At 48.1% G+C, this 27,054-nt stretch overlaps 8 protein-coding genes across 8 annotated transcripts; 3 read left to right on the forward strand and 5 right to left on the reverse strand.

Moving 5' to 3' along the window:
* Positions 1-307: 307 nt before the first annotated feature.
* Positions 308-2,050, reverse strand: N7533_001235 (uncharacterized protein; the record flags this gene model as incomplete). Its single annotated transcript, XM_057097885.1, has 2 exons — positions 308-1,724; positions 1,794-2,050. 2 exons carry the CDS (start codon positions 2,048-2,050, stop codon positions 308-310), a joined length of 1,674 nt encoding a protein of 557 aa, XP_056966378.1.
* A 972-nt stretch (positions 2,051-3,022) lies between these two features.
* On the forward strand, positions 3,023-3,403 carry N7533_001236 (uncharacterized protein; the record flags this gene model as incomplete). The annotated part of the gene is made up of 1 exon (XM_057097886.1): positions 3,023-3,403. The coding sequence occupies one exon, from the start codon at positions 3,023-3,025 to the stop codon at positions 3,401-3,403; it is 381 nt and encodes a 126-aa protein (XP_056966379.1).
* Positions 3,404-6,017: 2,614 nt separating this feature from the next.
* Positions 6,018-6,270, reverse strand: N7533_001237 (uncharacterized protein; the record flags this gene model as incomplete). Its single annotated transcript, XM_057097887.1, has 2 exons — positions 6,018-6,103; positions 6,165-6,270. The coding sequence occupies 2 exons, from the start codon at positions 6,268-6,270 to the stop codon at positions 6,018-6,020; spliced, it is 192 nt and encodes a 63-aa protein (XP_056966380.1).
* A 1,389-nt stretch (positions 6,271-7,659) lies between these two features.
* N7533_001238 (GMC family oxidoreductase) lies at positions 7,660-10,140 on the reverse strand (the record flags this gene model as incomplete). The annotated part of the gene is made up of 9 exons (XM_057097888.1): positions 7,660-7,791; positions 7,851-8,035; positions 8,088-8,213; positions 8,274-8,559; positions 8,630-8,690; positions 8,746-9,405; positions 9,461-9,714; positions 9,776-9,929; positions 9,998-10,140. The coding sequence occupies 9 exons, from the start codon at positions 10,138-10,140 to the stop codon at positions 7,660-7,662; spliced, it is 2,001 nt and encodes a 666-aa protein (XP_056966381.1).
* Positions 10,141-13,199: 3,059 nt separating this feature from the next.
* N7533_001239 (Zn(II)2Cys6 transcription factor) lies at positions 13,200-14,708 on the forward strand (the record flags this gene model as incomplete). Its single annotated transcript, XM_057097889.1, has 1 exon — positions 13,200-14,708. One exon carries the CDS (start codon positions 13,200-13,202, stop codon positions 14,706-14,708), a length of 1,509 nt encoding a protein of 502 aa, XP_056966382.1.
* A 995-nt stretch (positions 14,709-15,703) lies between these two features.
* N7533_001240 (fungal specific transcription factor domain-containing protein) lies at positions 15,704-17,360 on the forward strand (the record flags this gene model as incomplete). The annotated part of the gene is made up of 3 exons (XM_057097890.1): positions 15,704-15,761; positions 15,882-16,297; positions 16,353-17,360. The coding sequence occupies 3 exons, from the start codon at positions 15,704-15,706 to the stop codon at positions 17,358-17,360; spliced, it is 1,482 nt and encodes a 493-aa protein (XP_056966383.1).
* A 1,058-nt stretch (positions 17,361-18,418) lies between these two features.
* Positions 18,419-19,579, reverse strand: N7533_001241 (uncharacterized protein; the record flags this gene model as incomplete). Its single annotated transcript, XM_057097891.1, has 1 exon — positions 18,419-19,579. The coding sequence occupies one exon, from the start codon at positions 19,577-19,579 to the stop codon at positions 18,419-18,421; it is 1,161 nt and encodes a 386-aa protein (XP_056966384.1).
* Positions 19,580-19,921: 342 nt separating this feature from the next.
* On the reverse strand, positions 19,922-24,449 carry pex6 (AAA family ATPase peroxin 6; the record flags this gene model as incomplete). Its single annotated transcript, XM_057097892.1, has 4 exons — positions 19,922-20,369; positions 20,438-22,723; positions 22,767-24,177; positions 24,242-24,449. 4 exons carry the CDS (start codon positions 24,447-24,449, stop codon positions 19,922-19,924), a joined length of 4,353 nt encoding a protein of 1,450 aa, XP_056966385.1.
* Positions 24,450-27,054: the final 2,605 nt, after the last annotated feature.

Consider the following 27,054-nt stretch of genomic DNA (forward strand, 5'->3'; position numbering starts at 1 on the left):
GGGGGACTCATCACACACGAGCGCGGATGCAACGACCAAAATGGAGAAAAGGGAGAGGGTAAACAGGCATGTCCTTTCGCTGGTATTGTCCAGATCAAGTTTTAACGGTAATTTCTCAGAACGGGGCCACTCCTCCGAGTCGGCCCTCGAACACCCGTCATGCGTGTTTCTAGCTAATGATTAACTTACCCTGGGCTCTGGCTAGGATTCTAAAATCCTAAAGCCAAGCCACACCTCACCGTGAGGTTATTTGATATTCTGATCTGGTCAGAAAAGTTGAGGAGAATAACAAGTCTTTTGCGGAAGACTAGACAGCCACAGCTTCAAAGGTTGAGTCGGGCTTTCTCTCGGGGGTCGCCGAGCCATCAATCGTAGATGTCGTGGCGCCAGACTCCAGGTGTTGGAACCAATCGGAGTTAGATTTGCGCCACCACTCTAAGAGCGCAATGATAGTGACGCCTCCCATGATGACAATCGCATAGTTGAATAGGCTGGAATCGCCGTCGATTGCGCTGTTCGAGTACTGCGGTGCGCAGAGGACCGCAAAGGAGAATCCGTTCCAGATAAATGTGACGACAGCAGCGACGACGCCAAACCAACCCAGGTCCCAGAAGCCAGGTCGGAAAGATTTGCGCGTGATGAAAGTGCGACCGATACCAACTAGGCCATATGCTGCGATGGAGCCTGCCGCCGAGGTGGAAATCAGACTGGAGAATGCGACCTGAGAGGGCAATTGGGTGCAAAGGAGAAGCGCGGCAATAGTCGAAATGAAAATTACCGCGTTGTGTGGCTGCTTGGACTTGGACACACGCGAGAGGACATCACTGAACGGGAAAACACCATCGCGAGCGACGGCAAAGACAAGTCGCGAAACCGCTACCAGGGAAATGGAAGTGTTGAGGATTGAGCCGAACATAGAGATGATGGTCATTACCACATGTGCTCGGGGTCCCAATGCAAGGGCGTACATGTTGATGAATGGCTGGGGTGCGCTGGTGTCGTAGAAGGTCTCGATGGATGGCATGCAGAACAGGAACAAAATAATGATCGGGAAACCACAAACAGCAGATGCGACGGTTGCCCAGAACACACCCTGAGCAGCTGCCTTCTTTGCCGAGATAGTCTCCTCAGCGACGTGACCGGAGGCGTCTTGTCCAACCAGACAGCTCGAGACGAGATACCATGAGAGGACCCAGTTGAGGCCGGGACTTGTCTCGCCGCCGTTATAGGTGGACGTGAAAACATACTCGGCAGATTGAAATCCGTATGTTTGAGCCACACCAATGGGAAGCCAGATAAAATTCAGCAACATATCAATGATGATGACGATGACACCAGCACGGAAAACCCAAGAGTACATGCGCGAAGGTAAGAAGTTCAGCGACGTCGCAATGGCCAAAAATAGCAATGAGAATGCCCACGCGACGGCTCTCGCGCGCACGTCAGATGCATCAGTCGGGAATGACGTGTTTGGATCAAAGACCAGTACCTCGGAAACCAGGTAATTGGCAACTCCAAAAGAGTCACTCGCCAAGAAAGCCGTCCAAGCGACAAGTGTCCACGCCGCGACGAGGAATGAGATGAAGCGACCGAGTTGTCCACCACCCCACGATCGGAATGCCCAGTAGTAGATCGATCCCGCGGCGGGGTATGCGGAACAAGCCTCGGCGAGACATGCGGCGGTGATGATTGCGAGAATGCTACCGGAAAGCCAAGAGCTCCACCTGTATAGATATCGTTAGGTACTGAACAAAGGTTCTGCATGCGATGCGATGCGAATCGGGTGTACATACATTGCTGCAGGTCCACCGGCACTGAGTGCGATGTAAAACGACACGCGAATTCCACCAATGCAGTATAACGCGGAGAAGGAGCACGCGAAATTGTCGAAGGAGCCCCAACTGCGCGCCAGAACTGCTTTGTAGCCAAGATCTAGCAGTTCACGATCGTCCTGGTTGATCATCGATTCCTTGGAGTCCATGCTGGGTGGGACGATGTCTTGGTTGGTCTTGGCTGCAGAGGGAGCGGCCATAGCATCGGGTGGAACCATGAGAATGACTGATTCGTTCGAAGGAGGTGCCGAGAGTTAGACCCTTGGCAGTGTCGCTTTCCAAAAAGAAGTCTCGAATCCTGGTGATGAACCTGCGGAAGATGTTTGATGTTCGATCTTTCCGAGTTTTTCTTGGCTTCACAAACACCAAGTCACGTGTGGACAATCGACTTCGTGGGTCTTTTAATTTTAATTGACTTTGGGGCTTTATAGGCGAGATCTTTTTGTCTGGAATTAGGTTGAATTAGGGCTTGAATCACCTTCGACTTTAGTCTTTTGGAAATTCAAAATTTACAGGGATGCTGATCGTGCTGGGAGTACTTAGGAGTAACTAACTATGTGACCTCCATTCCTGGCATAAATTGGAGTCTATGAAGAAAATATGTTCAACGTAGATTGAGTACTTCCTTTGTTCCAGGGTTGTTTTGGAGAATGTTAAGAAGCATGAATAAATATCATATAGGAGCTAAAGGCATGCATGTATAGACAAAGTGAAACTTCAACATTAGAGCACAACATTTCTGGATATCTTCACAGTTAGATCATTCACTAGACATGTAATCGAAAATTGTCTCCAATAGTAAGGATTAAATCGACTTTCACAGTCATTGTGGCTACTTCCAAGGTAGTGAAATATTATCCAATGTCGTAGGATCATCTTGAAAACCGGAACTTTTGATAATGTTCTGCACGAAGCTCAAATCGTGTTCAATCATACCACCTGAAACTCCTGATTGTGACTCGGATCCCTCGAAAGCTCTTGCCAAAAACCGGAAAAATGCAGACGTAACTGGGATAACCATGGCTTCCATTTGATCCGTACTTTTGAGGGCATCAGCAATCAGGCTAGGCGCATAGTAGCGTGCCTTTTTATCGGTAGTAAATTGGTGCCAATACTCAGTAAGCCCTTCCTCGGGGGCCGCATGTGGGCGTTATCACCAGGTCCTTATCGCTACCAGCACGATCCTGCTCATGGCTGCTATTATTTTCTTCAGTAACGCTGGCTGGAGGATTCAGATTGCTGTTGGCCTGGCCTACATCATTCTCAATCTCGCTTATTGGGCCATGGCACTCCTGACAGAGCCATCAGAAATGTGGAATATGGATGAGCGATATGTGGTGGAAAGGCTTGAAGTCCAACCCAACGATAACTTCACCCAGGTTTTGTGGGATGCTATCCAAACTACGGAGAAGGTCGGCTGGGTTAAAAAGACGCAGGCCGCCCCAGCAACCAAAAATCGGAAGGGATGGCTAGCCGAGGCGAAGGAGAACTGTCGTGACAAGAATTGGAATTGCGAGGCGGCGGGTGATAAATGGAGGCAGATGAAACTGGAAAAGCACGATGAAGAGTAAAGGTTCAACCTTGGAGTGATAACCGGTGGTTGGAAAACAAGCATGAACTTCGCTTGCACAACTGATTTTTATGACTTTTCTGTACTATAATACGGTTCTCCAACCTTGGAGTCCCGCTAGGATGCATTCTTATCCGACATTTCAATTGATTCGTGTTAATTGGGAATACGAATCCCGAGGTTCGCCTTCTAGAGTTATTGTTGGTCTTTTTAATGACATGCCTGAATAAATTTACTAGAAACAAATTGGTCTATCTACTCAATTGGCCATAGCTATGCGCAGTCAGCAAATAGCTTAATCCAACATATGCCCGGGCGCATTGTCCACGATCCTCTGTCGCCCCCACGTAAAACCTTTCTTTTTATCCATCTCCTCTTACTAGTACTACTCCCAGTCAATAGACGGCCCTGGCTATTTAAGAAAAGGAGGGGGGAGAAGATTGATAGTCAAAGAATGATCGAAAATGGATTCAAAGAGTTATCAATTTCACACGAAGATGATCGAATTAAAATTTCCAAATAGCTTTGCAGTTTTCTCTTTTTTCACTGGCAGAAAAGGTGCTTGGAGTTTGTGCAAAAGCGAACGTTGAGGATTGATACTCGCAAAATGTTTGCAGTAGGCTGAACCAATTAAGTATGTGCAAGCTCAAAAGGCGGAAGGGACTTACTTACTGCTCTCAACTCATGAATATGAATGATATTTCAATTTCTTTTGTCCAACTCAATTTTGGGTGTTGTTGAAAACGGTAGTGATCTAATGACCCTTGTGTGGACAATTCTTTCCTAGTTTGGTATCCCATTTAGGATAGCAGTCTGGAAGGCCATCAGTGGGCAAAGCAACTGCAATTATGGCAATAAGAGCATAGAAAATAATCATGAGAGTTAAGTGAGTTGACCTCATTTTGCTGCAAGTTCCTAGTAGTACAGAGCAATATATGCGCCTCGACGGAAAGTAGAGAGCTTTATGTTGAGGAGAGATGGGATTCCTAGCGAATCAGAGCGAAAGCCGAAATACTTCAATTGAGAGGAGCTTAAGGTAAGGCTTGAACTTAAAATCCATCATCGCTCTCTCTGATCCTTTGTCTTTTCTTTCAAGACCCACTTCTATTGGAGCGAAATGTTTGGGACTTTCCACCGTCATCCGCCGAGACAAAGAAATTCACAAGATGCTGACTCTCAGTCCTACCACCCTATCGTTTGGTTGAAGTATAGCGGACGGTTGAGACCGCCTCAATAAGCTAACTTCTCTATTGAGGCCTCTCTACGACTCTGAACCCGTTTTTAACCTCCTTTCCAAGGTGAAACGCTTATATCACAAGTCTGACAAAGCTTTGTGGTGAAGTCATTCTGGTCAGATGGTCATATGTCAGATTTTGCTGAGAACACTGCGAAGATGAGAGGTATCAAACCTTGGGAAGTGGTGACCAGATAGGAGAGCGAAGCAAAAGAGGGAACCTTGGAAGGCATGGCATTAGTATGGCCTTAGTGCCTAAGATACCTAGATAAGAGGGCCTGAGGCACCTACGCACGCGCAGATATTAGCTATTACAATACTACTCCAAGTTCATGAACTTTGGAATCTTCCAAATTGTTTTGTACTATGTATCAATTCAGTCAAAGAATATTAATCTGACTTGAAACGATATCCCCTATGAGAAATCTTTTTAAGAGCCTTCTTCCAAGGTTTGAGAAACAAGAGGGAAGGTCCGAGTCTTTTTTCGGACTTTTCAATAAACAAAATCCTACTAGTTAGGTAGTGGTAAATGGCAGGTTTTTATTCTGGAGGTTTATGGATACTTTCCAAGGCTCGTTGGCGATCAAAGATAATTCTACCTAGGTGAGTTGTGTTCAAGTTCATATCTGTGTACTAACGTAACTCACCACCGAGACGGCCGCTCCAATACATATAATAAGCCTTGGAATATGTTAAATTACCACTACCTCAACAACTATTGATGTTTAAAAGACTATCTTAGGGTACTATGTTCCAGATACCTAATATTAGTACCTAGTTAGTAGCAAGTTATATCAAGTTTTGAACATTGGAAATTGAAAAATTAGAAAAAATCATCTCTTTCACGACTCGGGAAGATAGTACCTAATAGTATATATTTGTCTTTATAATATAGTAAAAATAACAAAGTATTTTTAACTTGAAGTTTACCAAGGTTGTGATTTCATGGAATAATCATTCAAATTAGAAAGAGTTCTTCTTTTCTTATTCTCCCTAGCAAAGAAAACCTATATCCTAAGTAACAATTCAAAATAACATTTGGTTGTTGAGATAGTTAAATTTGTAATTTATCATATTTCTATGTGTTGTTGAAGCGGCCGACTCGGCGGTGACTTACGTTAATACAAGGCCACTGTTATACTATCGTGGTATTACTCACAAACTACGATCTGGTCAATTTGTTTTTACTATCCACCTGGGCAAGTGAATACTGCAATCTTGAATTGCCAGATCTAGATTTTGAAATTTGTACTAAAGAACTCGGGACGCATTGTTTGAAAAAAAAATCAAGTAAGAGTTTGTGAAAATAGGAGAGTAGAGTGAGTGCATTGTTTCACATGGGATGGTCGATGACCGAACAGGTGCACAATCCCTGTATGATCTAGTTCTTCACGCACTGCATGATGTGGTTCTTGTTCATGCAGTGATATCCACTGCAACAGTTCACAAAAGAACAGCCTTGGCCAACTGTATTGTAAATAATAAGCCTCGGATGTTACATTTCACTGGTTGGACAGGTAGTACTCACCAACGGCACAGGCATTCGCAGCCGGGGCCGGAGCCGGAGCCGGAGCAGGGCTCGCATTTGCGACAGCCGCAAGGATTGCAATGGTAACAGCACCGATAAACTTCATGATGAAATCTGGATATGTATTCGCAAGGGCTTGAGGTTGGGAGTTGAAGAAGGTTGAAGTCTTGTCTGACAAAAGAAGTCAGGTTTCGGTCGACAAAACCAATTTATTTATACCTTCCGGGGCTCAAGGTAGTATCGAATACAAATCAATCTTATCAGATCAGATCATCTTTTAGGCCGGAATCGGATCGGGAATTAAAACTTTGGAAGGTCGTATTTGCCCCTTGGGGCCGCTATATCCGTTCTGGCCGAAATCTGACTGCAGTTGTCTTACTTTCAGGTGGGCCAATTTGGGGTCCAAACCCAATAATTTGGTGAGGGATATTTTTTTCTTTTTTTTTTCAAATTAACACCTAGTGACCCTTTGAAAAGAAGCTAAGAGCAATTGCTACTAGTGCTAGTGATAGTATACGCCTCAAAGCTAAGCCTTTTTCAAATCTTTTAGTCACCACCGTCCATTTTTGTCGGCACCACCAAGCTTTTCCTCCCAAGGTTATAGAAGTGGAAATTCAGCGACCCACCATGCTTCGAATCGCCCACTCATGAGAGTGAGAAGACCCAACCAATTTCGGCCCCATTCCGCTATCCAAGTCATTTCGCATAGGCCCTTAAGCCCATGTTGATTTGCTCAAGAGTAGGCCTAAAGTCTAAGATTTTCTTGTTGTCCTGGTCACGAAACTCAGACCAAACAGCTCCGAGTTCGGAGTCAAAGAGTTAGAGATGCCGAGAATTTATAGTCAATGGATCGGGAATTCAGTATGAAAGATTATTGATGATTCGAAAAAAGTGTCTATAGCCCAAAGACCTACGAAGGTAATTAAATATTCCTGGAATAACATGAGGCTTCCTACCTAGGTACCTAGGTACTACAGCGACTACACGTATTTAGTAGGTACTTTCCAAGGTTTTCAACTACTTTGGACTTTGACTCGGAAGAGCCCTGGAGGCATTCAACTTGAAGTTTGAATTATCACTATGTTGGCCATTCCTGCAACAGATCTTGGGACTCGGAGGTGAAAGATAACCTCGGGGCGTCAAATATCAGTAAGAGAGAGCAATGCGAAGGACTCGTAAATGCCAAATCAACTACAAAATCCATGCCTCTCATGCAATGTCAGCATGTTCGTTATGAGCAATAATGGGATTACTAGTAGTAGTGTACTGGATACGAGGCATAAATAACGCAAAACCTGACTTTCATATTTAGATTGCTGCAGATTTTCATCAATACCTAGTGAGAAAGGCCAGGCTATTTACATGAAATGAAAAGGGAAAATAGAGTAAAGTAAACCTTGGTGAGGCGACATGTGACACAATATCGTTTGGCCTCCATTTAATATGCCCAACCGCCGCATGATTTCTGGAATCTTGCCGTAATCTCTTTCATGCCTTAAAGGCGAGATAGGTTAACAAATTCTCCTGGGGCATGGTACGCAGGGACTTTCATGTCCAAGGCTGCACCCGAATATCCAAGGTCCTCGGCAGTTAAAACAGCACATTTCTCTCCAATAAGAAGGGCCGTCTATCAAAGGAAGTTTTCATGTTAGAATGTTCTTATGAAGCGACCGATAGAAGACTTACGCTGAAAGTGTTGCAGCCCACATTATCAGGGCAGATAGATAGGTCGCAGACCTTGAGACCCTTCACTCCGTGCACATTCAAACGCTCATCAACCACGCCACCGTGTGGCGCAATAGAGCTACCCTCACGTGGAGCCATGCTGCAAGTCCCGAGTGAGTGCCATGTCGTTTCAACATGACGTTGGACTAAGGAGATCATCAGCAAATTAAAATTCAGGAACTTATAAGTAGATCTTACCCCATTTCTCAATGTGCGCAATATCCTCCTTGCTATATTCAATCTCATCGCGGGCCTCGTGTTGATTTGAGTTCAGATGAGTTGAGGTGGCCGGCTTTCCAGATTCCAGAGGCTGCGACCAAGAGCCTAATGTAAATTTTATGAGTATTGGAGTTCAATGAGTAGGGAGGTATTTTATGAGCTTACCGTGTTGTATTCCAGCAGAGATATGATTTGGCCCCGCATATGCCTTGGTAGTTGCGAGATCGAGGTCATAGGCTCGAGCGGCCGAGTTGTAGGCAAACTGAGGATGCATGCCCGTCACTTCTCCGGCGTACGACCCCATTCGCCTCGCTGTTTCGCGAGACTTGATGTATCCCCATACCATGGGCGCCATGTCGCGTTTGTCGTTCATGAAGCCCGCATCGAAGTCTGGGGTATCGTAGGGGTCCGAGGACTTGATGTGGGTTGAGCCACGTGAGAATGGATATTCCTGGGGTTCCCAATTAGTATTTCGATGTCAAAGATAATTTTACATTGTGCTGTAAGATGGAAATCCATACTAGGAAGTGGAACATGGTGAAAAATTTGCCCGGGGGCATGAGCATATGGTCACCGAACCATCTGCAGCTTATTAGTGATACCATCAAAAGCAAGATTCTCTCTTTCGTCAACTTACCCAGATATAACTGAGTAATGCATGACTGGTTTATCGGGCTTGTTCTTGAAGTATGACTCCCACCCGCTATTGAACTCTGGGGTTGGCCATTTCTTCATTTCGTCCAGCTCCTTCTGAGTGGGGCGAATCTTGACACCGGCATCAATTCCATTTGTTGCTAAAGGACCAGTACCCTTGAGGTTCCACTCCTCAAATACCTTTTTCTGGACCTTGGGGTCCCCACGAATGAAATCATCAAAGGTCTCAACTTCTGGCTTCGCTCGGAAAACAGAGAAGGTGAGATAGTGATCTTGGAAGTTTCGACCTACTCCGGGAAGATTCACAAGTGGCTCAACGCCAGCTTGGCGAAGCGTCTCCGGATGACCAATTCCAGATCTCTGGAGAATCAATGGCGAGCTGAGTGTACCACCACACACAATAATTTGCTTGCGCGCCCGGAAGACTTTACGAACGGGCTTTTCGCCGCTAAGAGGCTTAGTCGGCACTGTTTCAACTCCAACTGCTCGGCCATTTTCAATAATGACCCTCGCAACCTTTGTATTGCATTTCAAGTGCAAGTTGCTATGTTGTGCTCGCGTACTGTGCACATAAGCATGGGCAGCATCGCTTCGTCGACCAGTGTCTCGGTTGATCCATTTCAACCAGTGCTCAGCACCGTGCCTATCATTATTCCAATTAGTAATTGAATACAGTGTACATATCCCGGAGTTCTTACGCAGTTTTTAAATCTTGTAGATCATCCGTGATCGGAATATCCTGCGATTCTGCGGCACGGAGAAAGTCCTGTGCAATAGGATAGGTGTAATTACCAAATGATACCTTAATGGGACCCTCAAATCCGTGAATATCCCGGTTGTTGCTGGCTCTCTGATAGGTTTCATGCTTTCTCATGAGAGGTAAAAGCTCCTTGGTCGTCCAGCCTTTTGCCTGAAAATCATCATAATCGGAGGCAGAAGCTCTGGTGTACATCTTCAAGTTTGAAACAGTAAGTAAATGCTTTCTGTAATGGTCAGGACTGGGGGTAAATTACCATGAAATTGATTGAGCTTCCCCCACCAAGGATATTAGCACAAGGTACGATAGCCCGGCGTCCATCCAAATGCTCAGATGGGCGTGAATGATAGAAGGATGCGGTCTTTGAGTCAAGCTTCATGTTTCTGGGGTATATACCAGGCCGATACACCCTGTACACATGATGAGATCTGTGTTAGTCACTGAACAAACATAACTTGAAGACTTGTGATAGACAAACCATTGGTTGTTCAAGTTGTCCTCTCCAGCTTCAATCAACAAAACCGAGAGATTATGGTCCAGATTGGCGAGGCGGCCCGCAGGTACACATCCTGAACTTCCGCCTCCACAGATGATGATATCAACTTCTTCGGGGATGGTCATGGTGATAAGCCTTTTGATGAAAAGTTTCCACGGTTCGGTACTAGTATAATTGAGATAAATCTATGAGGCCAATGACTAGGATATAAACTGACGGAAGCAAGGAAGATCCTGGGGTCTTTCTGCTCCCTTTATATCACCATATACCCCGCTTCATGCAAAGTCAAAAGGGCAAAACGACCCTCTAGATCTAACTCATTGGTAACCAAGAGAATACATATACCCCTCATGCGGGGGTCAAGTCTCGGCGACGTGGCAAGACAATTTGAAGTTCAAGAGGGCGTCAGCACATGCCCCGTTCGCATTTTGAAAAGTCCCGAAGGTGAATTCAAAAGGAACCTTGGAAGGTTTGTATCAATCGGCCCTAGGTATGTGAAAAATCATCTCAAAGTTGCTGAAGCTATTAATAATACAATATTCCATCGTCAATCAATTATCTGGAGTGATACCTATGTATATATAGAAACTAGATTTTTCATCGGTTTTTGGCACCCGTAATACTTCGACTTATACCTGACAATACTTCTTTTCGTTTCGCCTTCCTGTATCAAGGACTTTTCCCCACAGTAAGTACCTGAGCTCATTAATTAGGGGATCCATTGCGGGGACTGCATTTGCCACCATTTGGGGTGCATACTAGTAGGCACAAATTGACCAATACTAAGCCTGTTTACTTCCGTTCTTTTAAAAACTAGTTGATGACTGCCTGGATAATACTGGGCTTGGGTAGGAACAATATAAATTTAGATAACGGAAGAATAAATAATATACATAGAAAAGTATTTCTTACAAGGTTCCATATGCGCCTTCCACTAGCACTCTCGGGTTTTCCATTAATCGCTGCATTTGGGGTAAACCGATTTTTCCGGACAGAGCGCTTTTTGACATCGAGGTCCACGGGTGCTATTTGATAGATGAATGATATGCAATGTCACTGAGTATTGATTCTACCAATTTTCATGCTCCCATATGATCCACGAATTTTGATATCACGTTTCTATATCTCCTTGTCTAGGAGTCTATCGTGGCTCTTCTTATTCCATAGCTCTCGTAGGCCCCAAGTAAAGCGGGGAACCTTGCGAGGGAACATACTACAAAACTTGATCGAACACCAATCATCTCAAAGTAGACTTAGTGTACCGTTACTGAGATACCTTTCTAGGCAATACTCGATGCTGGTCTTCTAGGTCTGGGGTATCAAACAAGTCGTCTCACATAACTATGTGGGGTGTGGGGCATGATGCGGATCCGCTTCTACCGACTGGCGTGCCGGTGATTTTCAACGTTCAAGTGGGGAGACTAAGGGTTCTCCGACCACTTAATTGATAATCATTGGTATTTTCGGGCTTTATGCTTGAAAATCATCAAGGGCACTTATCGGTTTGGCCTACGAGTTTTGACAGGCTGTGTTTCATGGGACCCGCCTTGCAGAGCACGGAAAATGAAAGCTATTATTCTTTTGCATCATTGAGTGGAGCTGCGAAAGTGACAAAATACTGCAAAACAGTATTGTCACTTAGCCCCGCTCTGTTCTGTAAGACTTTCGTTCGTAAGTATTCTAACTGAAGTAAGCGGAGAGTCAGATCTTTCATTGGTGCGACAAGAAATTCCGCTCATTAGACAGTGAAACTCGCCTTGGCAGCTGCTCTAGACCAATGTCCTGTATTTCCCCGCTCATAAGTACTCCTTTTGAATGAAGATAATAATGTTTACTATTAGTATTTGACAGTTGGTCAATTTCTGAGACGAATGAATTAAACTCTTCCTTGAATTTGGTCGTGAAGGTGTTCTGAAATGAAGTGAATGGCAGTTGATCGGCGTAGCATCATTACACGTTTTATGTGCCAGTTAAACGGAGTTAGACAACTTGAACCTTGGAATGAAGGGGGAAAATAGGGTTTACAATTGAAAGCCACAGAAAGTATCGCAACTTTTCGGCCGAAGCAAAACTACTAGTAGCAGCGGAGTACATATTTCGAGAAAACTCACGCCCGGGTGGCCCATCTGCTCCGACCAGGTTGTGGTGCACAGGTGGGTAAATATGACTTTTTTTTGGAATAAAAGCCTTTGATAGGAGATGTGTTCTTCCTATAATAAACTTTTTCGCATCGTCTGGCTAGTTTAAGTAGTCGTTCTATAATGCAGGAACGCTGCATCGGTCGATTATATCTGCCTTTGCCAGGTTCATTTGGAATCCGCGGCCAAGACACCAGAAAAATAATTCAGCAGATACTAGCACTTATCACGCTACAATTCATCGACTGGTCCCGTGTGAACCGTCCTAGTCCTCAGAATATTGTAAAGAATAGCGATCATAATCATGCCAAATGTACCAACCACACTATGGCTAGCTTGTGTTTTCTGCTGTCACGGCCCTCTCTGTAGGCCAGACTGAAGAATATCAAAGACATAGCCAGGAACCTTGGAACTTCTGTCAGGAAATCCAAGGAGCGAGGTCGTCAGAACCCAAAGTTTGGCCGAGGAGTGTTACCCCTGAAACTCTCATCTCCACCGGAGAACAGGCAAGCAGACAGGAAAGACCAGTGTTGATTACCCCAAGAATCACACATGACCTTTCTAAATACGGCTCAACCTCTTCCGTTACTCAAGAGAAGGCAACATCTTGATAGTAATCTGAAACAACGTGTATGGGGATCCTAAGAGCGCGTTGTGGTAATCCTTAGGGTCTCGGCCCGATAACCGGGAAACTCATGACGGCGTCGGCATCGACCATTTAAGAGATGAAATTGATATGAAACTCCTGCATTGTGACTAGAGTCTATAAACTTAGCTCATACGATTTCCGGCCACCTCCGGACAACCTGAGTGGCCATCACAGTCAAAGTAACGGATCTCGCTCCCCGCGATTGGCCCCCACGGACATCCCCCGGAAAAGCGGGGAAACTCTCGGTAGATGGAGACGACACGGCCAGTCCCCTCCTGGTCTCACGCGTCAACCCGAACTCCTCACGTCACGATCGCCCTGTGCCATCGGCGTGAATCTGCTACTCAGACCTCGGCTGCCTCTTTCCTTCTCTGTCACTCCTTTCCTGGTCGTGGACATGGTCCTCAAGGCGTGCGACCGGTGCCACTCCGCGAAAGAAAAATGCACCTTCGCTGACGATAGCCCACAATGCACGCGATGTCGACGCTTAAAGCTATCGTGCTCCATATCTCGGCGCAACAGACGCATCGGACGACGGCCCGCGGCAAAGGCCTTTCCACATGGGCAGATGCAGGTCTGGAGCGCCGAGATTCCTGGACATCAGGATGAGTCGTCCGAGTCCAGCGATAATCGCGACAGCTTGGCCCCCAGCACCCCCAGTGTTAGCTTCAAGTCTCGATCACCATCGAGTGCCTCGGATGTGGCTTGGACGCCTGTTCATGACGATGGCATGTCATTAGGGCCCGAAAAATTACTCGCCTCACCGACCAGTCTGCGCACCATGTCCGATGCGCTCCGCACTGTGAGCAATGTTGAACAGTTCGCGGTCATACATATGCCCTTCATGTGGGGTCCCAGCTTTATTCCAAGTGGTCAAAAGGCCATTTATACCATTCTCTCCATGTCCGGCCCGACATTAACCGAGGGGTATCTTGCATTTCTGGGCCTGATGACGCGCTATCAGAGATCCCTGGTAATGCGACAAGATGAGCCAGACATGTCAAAGGCCGCCATGGGCCTACAACGCTTACGAAGCGTAACCATCTCGCATGATTACGATGCGGCCTGCGCCCTCTTCCTGGGGCAGACCATGTACGTTTTCAACGTACTCACCGCCCCCTATTCCTCCTCTGCCCACTCCATTGTGCGAAGTGCGCTCATGTCAACAAAACAATGGATACCCCGATTGATCCAATTTCCCATCATGGACACTATCACGATGACACCGATCCTGATCGATACGGTCGAATGTCTAGCACATCGCGAGATTCCCATAATACGACTGCCACTAGACACCGGTCGCGTGATCATCGATCGCTATGCTGGTCTATGCGCCACACTCCTTACTCACCTATATGATCTCTGCGCATGGAGCCATACGCAAAAGCGAGAAGTCCGCGATACCGCCTCTGATTCACCCTCACAGGCTTATGAACAGCTCGCGGAAATTGAGGAACGCATACAACAATGGAGACCTCCATCGCCACCTCATCTGTACACTGATTTTGGACAAAATGAGGTTCTAGCGATGGTTACACAGGCAAACACATATCGATTAGCAGCTCTATTAGTGGTTCATAGGTTGCGATACCCCCTTGGAGTTGAAGATGAAGCCGCACATTTCCTTGCCAACAGCATATTTTCCGAATTGTCATATTTTGTGAAGAACGACGCGATGAAGTCGACGGCCTTGCCCATCGTCTTTCCCATAACGCTAGCAATGTTTGAGGTGGAAGGCCCTGGTGAAGAGTTGCTGGACAAGCTGGCTGCCTTTACTGTTCAGAATATGAGTGCAGTCAGGCTTCGAGGGTTTGTGAACCAGGTCCGAACAGCGCGACAGTCGGGTTATGGGGGTATCTGGTTTGAGTTGGTCGATAGTCAACTGCATGTGGCAATGCCCCCTTAAATGTCAAGGAGGGCTCCGCCAAGATAAATACTATTTTAATCTCCATTAATCGATGTCAGCCTGAACATGAGGTCATATGGGGCTGCCCGCCAAATTCTGGATAGAACCGGATATTAAAGTAGCCAAACAGAGCCTGCTAGTTCTTCCACTAGTACTCGGAGACAGCGACCGAGTTATCCATCGTGTGATCATCGGACGCTAAAGGAGACTAAAGAGGGAGGATCTGTCCGGGACAACGTTATGTCAAACCTTCGGCTGTCCCGGAGATGCCCAAAACGGGTAGCAAAATGCCGGGCTCTCCACTCCGAGCGATCTTGATGTGCGCTGCCCGTGCGCGACGGCTTGCCTATGGCTGCGTCTAACCTTTTTGAGCAGGAACTGTCCGGATTTCTACAGGATTTTTGACTCTTGTTGATGCAAGAAGCGACCATTCTAGACCATGCTTGTCAAAGCTTTATTATCCCTGTCTCCCCTCATTCAGATTTCGCGGGGTTGAACCCAAAAATTAAATAAAATAACGCGGGGTGTCTTTCATCCTTTTCTCGCCAATTACTTTTCGTGTCATACAGTGTACCTGAGGGTTTCCAAGTTGATCTTATTCAAGTTCAGCACAGCCTGAATGCCTATACCGCTGCTATCCTCTATGGATTGATCACATTCGGTGCAGAAAGACCCTCAAGCATCTGACCTGGGACGCTGCTACTCATCGCAAGGAAGGTAGCTGAGTGAGACGAATAATCCCCGGAGTAAAGAAAGGAACAAGAGCTAGCAACAACAAAGTCTTACTATGGATCAAAGACAGTCCAAAAGGTATGCCCATTCGATCCTGTAGAAGCCCGCTTTCTGATCTAACTATTCTAGACGAAGAATGGACTATCAGTGTTCGCCGTCGACTCCACCTGTGGCCCCCCCAGCAGTGGGCACATGGGAGTCCCTCGGGCAATCTCTATCCAATTAACACTAATGTCCGGCATTTGGGACTCGATAACGGCAATATGTCCTTCACAGGACACGCGGCGGCCAAATGGCCTGGAACTACTATGGACCCAGCCCGTAAGTCGTCTCAACAGCACCAATCACTCATTCCCACCTGGCCCAGTCCGACTGACATCTCTATAACCGCAGACTTGCATTCCGATTCCTTCAACCCTATAACTTTAATTGGCTCTCCAGAGGAACATGTGTGGGACGCCTTTACAAACCTTCACTCTGAGCAGTCTACACCTCCAGGAGCTGTGAATCCAGAAGGCTTTCTACCAAGCTTCATCAAGCCTCTCCCAGTAATAATGAACCAAGATACTATCGAGTGTCTCCACATAAATGGCACATTTGCGCTACCAAATGTTCCACTCCAGGATGCTCTCCTACAGGCATTTGCAGAGTGTGTTCTTCCTTCCATGCCAATCGTTGAGTGGCAGCCTCTCGTCCAAGCCCTCCATGGAGCACATGGAAGCCATGGCTCGATAAGCCTACTTCTATATCATGCCATTATGGTCTCGGCGGCAACTTTCGTTGATATACGCTATATTCTTGACGCCGGGTACACGACCAGACAGGAAGCTCAAGAATCATTCTTCCAAAAGGCTAGGGTAAGTCTGAAGAAGCACATTCAAAAGCCGAACCCCTACTGACTTGTTTACATAGCTCCTCTATCAAGCCAATACCGAGACAGATCCCTTGACTATTATCCAAGCATTCTTATTAATGACATACCGACTCAACACAACAGACGGAGATGACAGCCGCAGTCTGATCGGAATTGCAATTTCAACAGCACTATCCATCGGCCTTTTCCACGACATTTCACAAACCATAAACCACCCATATCGACCAACTCTCTGGAGAAGAATCGCCTGGTCCTGCCACATACTGGACTGCCAAATAGCCCTCCGGCTCCGCCGCCGACCAATTATCCAACGCGCCGACTTCTGTCACCAAATGGTCTTAGAAACCGACTTTGACCATCTCCAAAATCTCGCCACACAAAGCCCAGGAATACCCCCGGACACAACCCTCTCCCGAAATTTCTCTGCACAAAGGGAACTAGCTCTCATCTTCATCGCGAACGCTAGACTATCAGTCTGCATCCGGAACGTGCTCGACATTCAATGTAAAGAAAGCCAACTCCGCTCTTCAGTCTCACCAACAACACCAACATCATCCACAAGCGACGACTCAGACTACAGCAACAGCATCTACATCTCCGAGCGAATGCTATCAGAGTGGGCCAACGCGCTCCCAAAATCCTGCCAGACGAATCCTTCCGAGCCGCAAGCCATCGACGAAGAACCCGCCCTGACTGTGCAGCGCAGTCTCCTCCACATAACCTTCTATACAACCATCGCAGTCTTCCACCAATCACGACTGTTCCCGTCCTCAAATTTCTGCGTCCAGCACGCCTCCCAACAAATCACGAGTGTGGCCTTCGATTTATACCGGAGGGGCTTGCACAGTCGTTTGCCTATTGTCGGAGTAACGGGTATCCTGGTCGCGCTAGTAATTCATATTTCTGAAATGAAGGCCCCGCCTTCAATACAAAAGGATCAGGCTACACGAAATTTCCAGCTCGGTCTTGAGATCATGGCGAATCTGAGGGATGTTTATTCCGAGGCTAATCGGGTTACGTCGTGGGCGCTGAAAATTATACAGTAAAATGGTGGATCCACGAGGTTGGAATCATTGTGTACTAATTACTATATTAATCGAATCGTATCTGTATCATTATATTTTTTTCATTTTCAGTACAACGTAATAATCAGCTCACTGCACGATTTAAGACTCGGATTAGGACTTTTCAAGACCTGGTACATGACAGCCGATAGCTGCCAAGGGGGACGAAATTATGAAATAATGAACGGCCTACACCGCCTTCTCCTATATCTATATTTGAACCCACTCTTTCTCCTCCTAATAGAGTTCTCTAGTAATTACAACTACTTTTTCTGCTTGGACACGGTCACTTCAATTCCTGTGGCGGTGTGGTTGTAATTTTCCGAGGTTTGTATACTAACTGGTGGCCATTGCCTACGCGTACCTACTAGGTAGTAGTTAGTTAGTTACTCGTAGCTACCTAGGTACTACCTAGTAGCTTATAAAAAGTAGCTCTTGCCTACTTAGTAGCCATCGATCAATATTTTGTATGCAAAAGGTAGGACCAGGATTCTGCCCAGCCAGAATAATTTCGTCCCCGTGGCCGCTATCGGCTGCCATAACAACGGGCACTCGGAATTACAAGTGAAAAACATGAAAGATGGAAAGGTCACAAGATCAGGCATTAAAAGAAGCAAAGAAATAATCAAAGTAAAAAAATCATTAAAAGAAAGAACTCATCAATGTAACACAGTGAAGAACCACCTAGTTGTACGAGTAAGGTAGTATAGATCTCGGGGCATAGTTCGGGAGATTACCGGTATCCCACGTGGCACCGGATATCTCCGAAGTGGATTAGATTCAACTTCATCCCTAGGTGGCTTATCACGTCCCCAGTACTAGTTCTCATTCTGATCTCTCGTCCACACCGTTCACTCCCTTAGGCTCAACGACACGACGAAAAGATGATCAAATTGTCCGAAATCGCAAAAGGAAGAGCACGTGGCTCATAACATACTAGTAATCTCAGTCAATGTTCCAGACCCCGACTGTCAAGACATCATTATGCTTTTTTCGCCTCGGTATCTCTGCGCATTTTGTGTCTTCGAAACATCAACAATTTAGCACCCAGACATTCCCCTTCGATATGACCCCCTCAGCTCATCAAGCGTCTGCGCAGTAAGCATTCGACCTCGAATGATCCGTGCCTTGTCTTCCTCGCTACTATCAACCGGATCGATACCCATGAGGGCAAAGTGGTAGTCCGTTATTTGATAAGGTGCCTGACAGATAATCCAGCAACCATTACAGCGGTATAAGGGCAGAGGTCTACTCCGACCCAACGGCACGGTGGGAAAGAGGGTAGTGATCATGCCTGGATGTTTCGAGGGAGGAGGATTCGGCGCGCGTTGGGCGATCTGTGACGGGTCCAAAGTCAACGGGAGCAGCTCGGCTGTTCTCAGATATCGATACAGCCGGGCATAGGATATGTCTACGATGCTAGCATCAGCATGACGATCGGGAGAGATCAACTCTGCTGCCGCGACGAAGTTCTGGGCAGAGCCCCATTTCTGCATGGCGGCCATGATAGCACTCTTCACTGTAATGAATTCGGTCTCTGGCTGGGTTGGATCGGGTTCTCTTCCTCTCCAGACGCGCGCGTTTGTGAGGAGAATGGGTAGAGGATCGAGATCGACGTCTTCGAGGGCAAAGGCCGCCTTTGCTTCGGAAAGGTGGAGGCCCCAGTATGCTTGATTGAGCTCAGCACAATTCTCGCAGAGTCGTTCGCAGGTTGGTAGGGAAAGAAGCGTTCCTCTGTCACCGCAGGAACGGCAATATTGGAACCGAAGCTCTTGACAGACGGTGTGAACTGAGTGTAGATACGAGAGACCGGTGACTTCAAGCAGTGGGAGGATGGTAGGTGCCACTCTCTGCAATAGGCGATACTCCGATTGTTGGGCGGCCACAAAGAGGGCATGAAAAGATGTCCTGCCAAAGTTTTGGAGCGAGGTGGGATCCAACAAGCCGAGGATGTGGTCGATGAGTTCGGGTGGAAACATGTTGAGAATCCCGAGAATATATGGAGGTTGTACAAGGACATGGCGCCGAAGTCTTGACGTAGCGGATTGGAGATGAAGATCCCTCACCATCGGATCCCTAGTCAGATGCGCGATAACCTCTTCATCCTTCCAATATTCGATGTCGGTGAACTCGTCCCAGTCAGAATCGTCCATCCACTCGTCAAAGTTCGCGGCGTCCCAAGCATTTGAAGAGTCGGTCATTGTTGATAAAGGTAAATGGGTCCGAGTCAATTGTGGGATAGAAGGACAAGAGAGGCCCTAGGGGTTGTTGATGAAGGTGCAGAAGATGAAAACTAGAAAATAGGATGAAGATGGAATGAAGAGTAGGAAAGGATGGGAAGAAACACAAGAGGATTCCCAGTGGGAAGGCACGAGGCACGAGGCAGCACTCGAGGAAGGAGCGATCCTCCTCCTCTTCTACTATACCTATCTAGGTATACTACTACTATAGAGTCTACTTTATTATCATCATGTTATAATAATATTCAAAGATCCACATAATACATTGCTGGAGGCCATTCAACCATTCCAGTGCTCAACTCTTTACTCCACTTCCTCCATGGGATTCGCAAGATGATCCGTGCGAACAATATAGTCATCCTCATCATCCTCAACTACCCCATCAGCCATAGTCTCATCATCACCGTCTAGAGAGGTATCGGAATTCCCTCCAGTTCGGGCACCCTTGCCCTTCTTGCTAGCAGTAGCCTTGCCTTTGCCCTTACTACTGCTGATTGAGCTACCACTTGGGCTCCGAACAATGCCTCCAGGCCACTGCTTTAGACCCTTAATGCGGCCATGTATGCCTCCGGGGCCTCCTGGAAACGAGGCGTCCCCATTAACAATAGGGATTTCTGTCGATTCTCCCATACTAAAAGCCTCCATAGCCTCGGCGATTGTCTGGCCACCGGTGCCGGAAGAGTCCTGCTTGGACTTATCGACGGATTCAAAGGTTTGGCGGATTCGTTCGAAATGTTCTAATTCCTTGGCACTGTGGTTGTCATCAGTATCATACTATGATCCTCTTCCTTTCTTCCTCTATTTAGAGGAACAACTTACCTAACACTAGGAACCATTTCACTCTGAGCCGACAAGAAGTCCTCCTCGGTCACCATCACCGCCACGTCATCCGGAGTCGCGAGGTAATCGAAGAAGTAGGCCGTACTGACCGGCCCGCCGGGCAGTTGCTTGATCTTATCGTCAACAGCTGTAGATTTTCGCGTAATAGCCTTGAGCATCGCATCCGAGCACAAAGCGTACAAATCAGCACCAGTATATGTCAGAGGCAGGTGCTCGGAAACTCGATCTAGGGACAATTCCGGGTGCAGAGCGAACTTCCTCGTAAGTGCCTCCATGATCGTAGCTTGTTTGCGGTGGGTATCCGACACGCCCAGGTAGAGCATCTTATCGAATCGACCAGGTCGAAGAAGGGCGGTATCCAATAGATCAGGACGATTAGTCGCGCCGATGACAAAGACGCCGCCGCTGTTCTCCTCGCCACCATTCATTCCATCCAGCTCGGCGAGCAACTGACTGACAATACGATCCATCACACCGCCGCTATCTCCCTGGTTACCACGCTTCGGTGCAACAGAGTCCAGTTCATCGAAGAAGACGACGCAGGGACGGGCATCGCGGGCACGTTGGAAGACACGTCTCACGTTGGCTTCGGATTCACCAATATACATGTTAAGCAACTCTGGACCCTTGACGGAGAAGAAGTTAAGAGAGAACTCGGTGGCGATGGCTTTGGCAAGCAGAGTCTTTCCGGTACCAGGAGGACCATAGAACAGGATACCACTGCGCTTCTTCATACCCTTGGCAAACAGCTCAGGACGCTCAAGCGGCAGCTGAATAGTTTCGATCAGGGCATCCTTGACATTTGTCAAACCACCAACATCGTTCCAACCGACGTTAGGAATCTTGGGTGCACCGATCGAGTCAGCAAAGTTCTTTCGCGCGGCTTCGACAGCGAAATCGAAGTCCGCTTTCGTGACAGCGCGCGCACCATCTCCGCCGGCAAGAAGAACGTCTCGAACACAGACCTGTGATTCTGGGCTTTGCTTGCTGGCAGTCTCGACCAGGTTCTCAAGACGGGCTGTCCGAGCTCCAGAAGCACGTTCCACAACGTCGACCAGATCACCAGCCACCAGCGCGGCGGTCTTCAATGCAACAGTACCCAGATCCACGTCGGCAGACAGCTTGATTCCTCGTTCAGCGACGCAGTTGCGGAGAATACCCTCACGCTCTTTCTCCTCGGGGGCGCCCATCTCAAACTCGTGGGTGAACATGCTGCGGATGCCTTCTGGGATTTGTTCCACATCACTGGTAGTGGCAATTATGACTCGAGCATCACTCACAACATCGGCCATCGCCGTCACCATACGATCGGCAGTCAACACTTCGATATGCTTGATCAATAATGCAGTACAATTTGCACCACAGTGGAAAGCTCGCTCCGCTCGTGCCTTGAGGTACGCTTCTGTCTTCACGTCACCGCCATTAGCACCACCTTCAGTCAGAATGTCGTATGCATCAAGAGGAAAGGTATGTAGGCCAATGTCTGCACAAGCACGCGTTGCGACGGTCGCTTTGCCATTGTGTCTTTGCTGGGACTTCAGCAGAATGACGACGGGCTTCATTCCTAGTTGAATTGCTCGGGGACTTGTCGCCGCAGCCATCAACTCTCGGATTCGCTGCTGTAGAGGTGGGATGAAGGCCTGAGGTGGTTCTGCAACAATTCCATGGGGTGCTGGAGTCTCGCCGACAGCCTTGGGAATCGTCTTGACTCCAAGCCAATACTCCCATCCATTGCCCAGGTTTCCGGGTACTCGGCTGACATCGCTGCCGGCTTGGACCATGCGAGTGCTTGTTGGGTCAATGACAGCCACTCCGCCCCATTGATCCTCCTCGGTCTCTTCGAGCTCTTCAACGGCAGTTGGAGCTACCTGGCCCACACGGAACCAGGCAACACCAACCTTGCGGGCTTCCGAGCCATTGGAGTTAGATCCCTGGCCTAGTCTGGAAGTAATATCATCCTCTTGGGCACTATCGCCACCAGAGGTTCCAGAGAAGACCGCCCTGCCGAGTCCTTCATCCACACTGATACCGACAAGATCGCCGCTTTTCAAGATCCGTCGCCGCGACTCGAAATATTGTTTGAGTCCTGCAAAGAGGGCCGGTTGAAGCACTCTGTCCAAGGAAAGGGGAGTCGAGACCTTCAGGAGTGTGACTTCCTTGGCCAATGGCGGGTTCTTCGCCGCACTGTTCTTCATTTGATGGAGGAGACCTGGCTTCGAGGAACCATTGGCAGCCGTAAATAACATAGGGGGAGATTCTGAGATGCTTGGGGTTTTCAATGTTGCTGAGGAGCAAAGGAGGAACGAACACGGATGGTGTGAGACGCGTGGGAGCACGCTGGGAGAAACTGGAACGACGATCACCAGAGGGATTAATCGCATATCGAGGCTTCGGTGAAGGAAGACCCGGTAGACCAAACACCTTGACAGGACGCCATTCGCCCGAGTCCTCTGGGGAGTCGTTGAAGCTGCCGAATTTGAGTGAAGCGAACATGTTCACCTGCGGTTCTTCGGCTGCTTCAATTCGCACCCAGTCTCCGGAGAAGCATCCAATCTTAGCTAGAGTGCTAATATCCACAAAGATGAAGGAGTCAACATCTTCATCGTCACGAGGACGGGGGTGCAGCACTTCATTTGGTACTTGCTGTAGAAGCCCTTCAACCTTGAACACTTTGCCGCCACCACGACCAGGCCGCATAGTAGCCGATGTGAAATTGGACGCGACCGAGCCAGGAGTATGGATCCCATCCATCCGTCGTCCACCCGCTCGGGGAGTTGCCGAGGTCATAGACGACATAACACCTGAGGGTGGTTGGGGAAGCTCGGGTGCGGACAGCGAAATCATGTCTTCGAGAGAATCATCGGATGAATCGCTGACAGAGCCCACTGATCCCTCTGTCTCAGACTCCTCGGCAGCAGAAGTTGTCTCCATTTCGGTCCCGCTCTCTCCAGGCTTATCTTCGGCGGCGGAATAGAACTGTTCATTAGATGTATCATCGGCCTCATCTTCGGCCACTTGCTTGAGAAGAGCAGACCGCGGTGGGAGAGCCTGTGGTGCCCGATGACCTTGAGGGCGAGCTTGCACAAGAACGACTTTGGTTGTAGGCATCAAAAGACCCTGTGATACCGGCTCACAGAATGAGATCCTCGCTGGCGGGGCAGGAGCATAGGTGATGGGGTGAGGAGGGAGAGGGAGAGGAAGTACATCGCCGACATGAACAATGCGCTGCGCCGCCAGTGCCTCGCGTACTGCCGCCGTCAGGCGCATCTCCGCATCAGCAGCGGCCTTCTTGGAGAGCTTCTTCGTATCAGCGACCTTTCCTTTCGGCCACACCCCATTGGGCCCATGTACGTTGCCGGGAAAGCCACCACCAAATTTGTTTTGTACGTCATCGTGGTTGCGGAGTAAATGGCGCTCGACCGTTACGAAGATTGTATCGAGATGCAAGGGGGCTACGTCGAGGATGCGGATCTCCACGGCCCGGTGCGTCTGCAGTGAGTTCCGGGATGAGTCCAGTTTGCCGAGGGCCTGCAGGAACGGTTGAAGAGAGTCTGCGGAGTCGGGAAATAGAACGGTCGAATGCGATATCGGGGCGTGTGTCCTCTCAATCGACTGGATACGCACTGGGAGAATCGTCCATGTCTGATCCTCTACCGCTGACGAGGTTGCGGAATGCGGGGAAACGGCGACATACAAGATTCCATCATTGGTCGCGGCACCTATGGGTCAAAAGATAAATCGAGTCAATTTTCAATCCATTGGTGAATATATCGGCTCATTTACCGAGGTCGGAATCACTCACCCTGAATAGCTTGTTGGGGAAGAGGTCGGTCGCGAGATCCTCGGACAAGACGCCGACATTGCCGCGTAGCTGAGAATCCAGCGCCAGGCGCGCAGCAACTGGGGGCTTATTACGTTGCCTTCGCTTTGCGACTCTCTTCCGGCGCTGCTTGGGCTGCTGAGAGGCCTGCCCGTAGTGCTCGAACTCCATAGCGAGCGCGGGGGAAGGACTTCCACTTCCAATTGCCGTCGGGAAACTGCGGAGAGGTTGAAGAAAGAAAGGAAATGGAGAAAGGGTGGTTATTGAGTGATCACCAGGCCACCGAGCTCATCGGACAATCAAGAGAGCTCGCAAGCAAAGAGAATCGCGGGGAGAAGGTAATGCGCCGGAGCAGAATCCGGGGGAAGTCCAGTCAACACTCGGCACCGCCCGCCTTCGGCGTTCTGCCAGTTCCCGGAGAGCCGAGGTCCAGCGTGATACTAGTATGGAGTATGAATATCGAATATAGTAATATATTCTGATCTTTATATACTGCCCAATGTAATATCAGTCATTCTACTTTAAAAACTATCCAAGCTGTAGTATAACTACTACTAGTAAATACCTAGGTACTACTACTACTGTAGACTGATCCAGGTTGAGTACTGCCCTGAGCTTCCGCAGTCGGCCCCGGCTAGGCCGACATGTGTTGATTACCTAGGTATACTAGATCTAGTAGAATATCTCAAGAGTACTAGTACTTCACCATTCATGAATAATATTACCACTGCCTAGATAATACTCAATGGTTTCAAATTGTAAACCTTAGTTGAGACCTTGGGATCACTAGCGTGGCTCCAACTTGAGGTTATCACACCCTGAGATACTGATGCTAGTATTATTAATATATAGGTATCCCGCATCCAGGTCCGAGTCCGAGTCGGGATCATCACTGGCATGATGATCTCACTGGCAGTCTCAAGCCTAGATTCCTTACTATTCGGCACATGGGCAGGGCCAAATTTGCAAGGGGCGTACTAGTAGTACCTTCGAGTCATTTATAGTACTACCTAGGTAGGTAGCAGTCCGTGTCCCATCGAACCATTTAGTTCCAGGGCTCTACACCCGGGGAGGGGGTTGAGTAAATTATCTGTTTTATATCAAGGCTTCTAGTAGTACCACTTTCGAAATTTTGTTTGGGTTGTCAGCTGGTAGAAAGAAAGCGAAGGCAATAAATAAAGCGGCGCCCAAACCTTGAAAGTACAGGAATGTGTTGATGCCCAAAGTTCATCGGGAGCCTCTGGCAAGGAAAAGGATGACCCGGTCTTCGGAACGATTTCGATTTTGAACTGGACTTGGGGTATTCCGTGAGGTTGGCCATCACTGATTGAAGTGACAACCACTGCAATAGCCAGTGATTTTTATAGCTTCAAGTCGCTAGTAGTAGCCCTGGAGTACTATCCAATCTCATCATTGGAGTCCGCCCGGGTATGGAATCTGATGGTGGTCTCGGTCCACCAGGCATGGATTGACTCGAACACCTGTATTCCGAGACGAACGGTCGGAGGGAAATGGTTCAAGTTGTTTATTTTGGTGGTGCTGAAGAGAGGCTCCAAAATTTTCCGGCAAGGAACGTGCTGCAAGGCACAGAACATCCATGGATCCCAATCCAAGCAGGAACCCCAATGGGTAAATGCAGGCTGCAATATTAGTAGTACGTACCTACAGTATGTACTTCAGGTTGCCCTACTCCGTACTCCGTGACATCCATGGATGCCCAGGTGCATATGCCCTGAACTTAGTAACTTACCACAGATCTTTACTGTTTTTACATAGCTGAGCTGATCACGCTTCATCCGTGTCTAGATTCCACGGGCTACCATTTTAGGTTTGTTTTGAAGGTGCATGTCTTGGCAGGTATCATCAGTTCTAGGCAGCAGAGGTGCGCGGTCCCAGTCGGGAGGACTAAGCCTCACAACGGTGGCGGAGCATGCCACTTGTCAAGCATCAAGTGGACACATCCCAGGGATCTGCAACACCAACGGACACGGAGCAATCTAGGCTGCCGACGGACAAGGATACCAGGATGACTCCCCTGTTAAATGAAATCGGATACGAGAAAGTTACGAACTGGCATCCACGGGGAGCCTCAAAAATCACGTGCCAAGGCCCTGTTAGAATGTGGCAGGTGGGAATGTTCCAGTCCCACTGGAGAGTGCGGAAATGTGGGAAATGTGGGAAATGTGGACCAGATCGCTGAATGTTGGGGCGGCAAGGCTGACTTTCTGAGAACTTTTCAGAGTACGGAGTACGCCGTGCAGGGAGGGCCAGAAAAATTTGGCTACCTTGGGATGGGATAGTTCTGGGATGGCTCGAGGGTCACTCTGTGGTAAAAGAATACACCGAATATACCGGGCGCCAAATTTTGTGCTGACGACGACCACGATAGGCAGTGACTTTTCGGAGTTTTCTAACTTTTTTTTTTCCAGGGGTCCAGCAGTGGGTAAAGGGAGTACTCCGTACGGGAGATGCGGCTCTCGGAAACCTGTGGCCTTTTGTTCCGATGTTCCAATTTTGGAATAAATGACGGGGGGGCCTAGTATGGTACTTGTAATGGACCCGCGGGGGCCGGGCGATAGTACTATAAAGTGTATTTTATAATGTATTGTATGGTACCATTTCTCTCACCGCCTAATCAACCCACCTTCGCCCCCCCTCAACCCAATCGAGACTAGCGGGCCTTCGTCTATCAGGCAGACATCGTCCAACGCGGTCGCCGTCATCTTTCCCATCTCCAGTTGTCTGGTCTGTTCTTCATTCAGATTCTTGTTCATCA

Source organism: Penicillium manginii (genome assembly GCF_028828005.1).
Source record: "Penicillium manginii strain IBT 31320 chromosome Unknown utg000001l:1.0-3466041.0:1.0-3467806.0, whole genome shotgun sequence".
Lineage (NCBI taxonomy): Eukaryota > Fungi > Ascomycota > Eurotiomycetes > Eurotiales > Aspergillaceae > Penicillium > Penicillium manginii.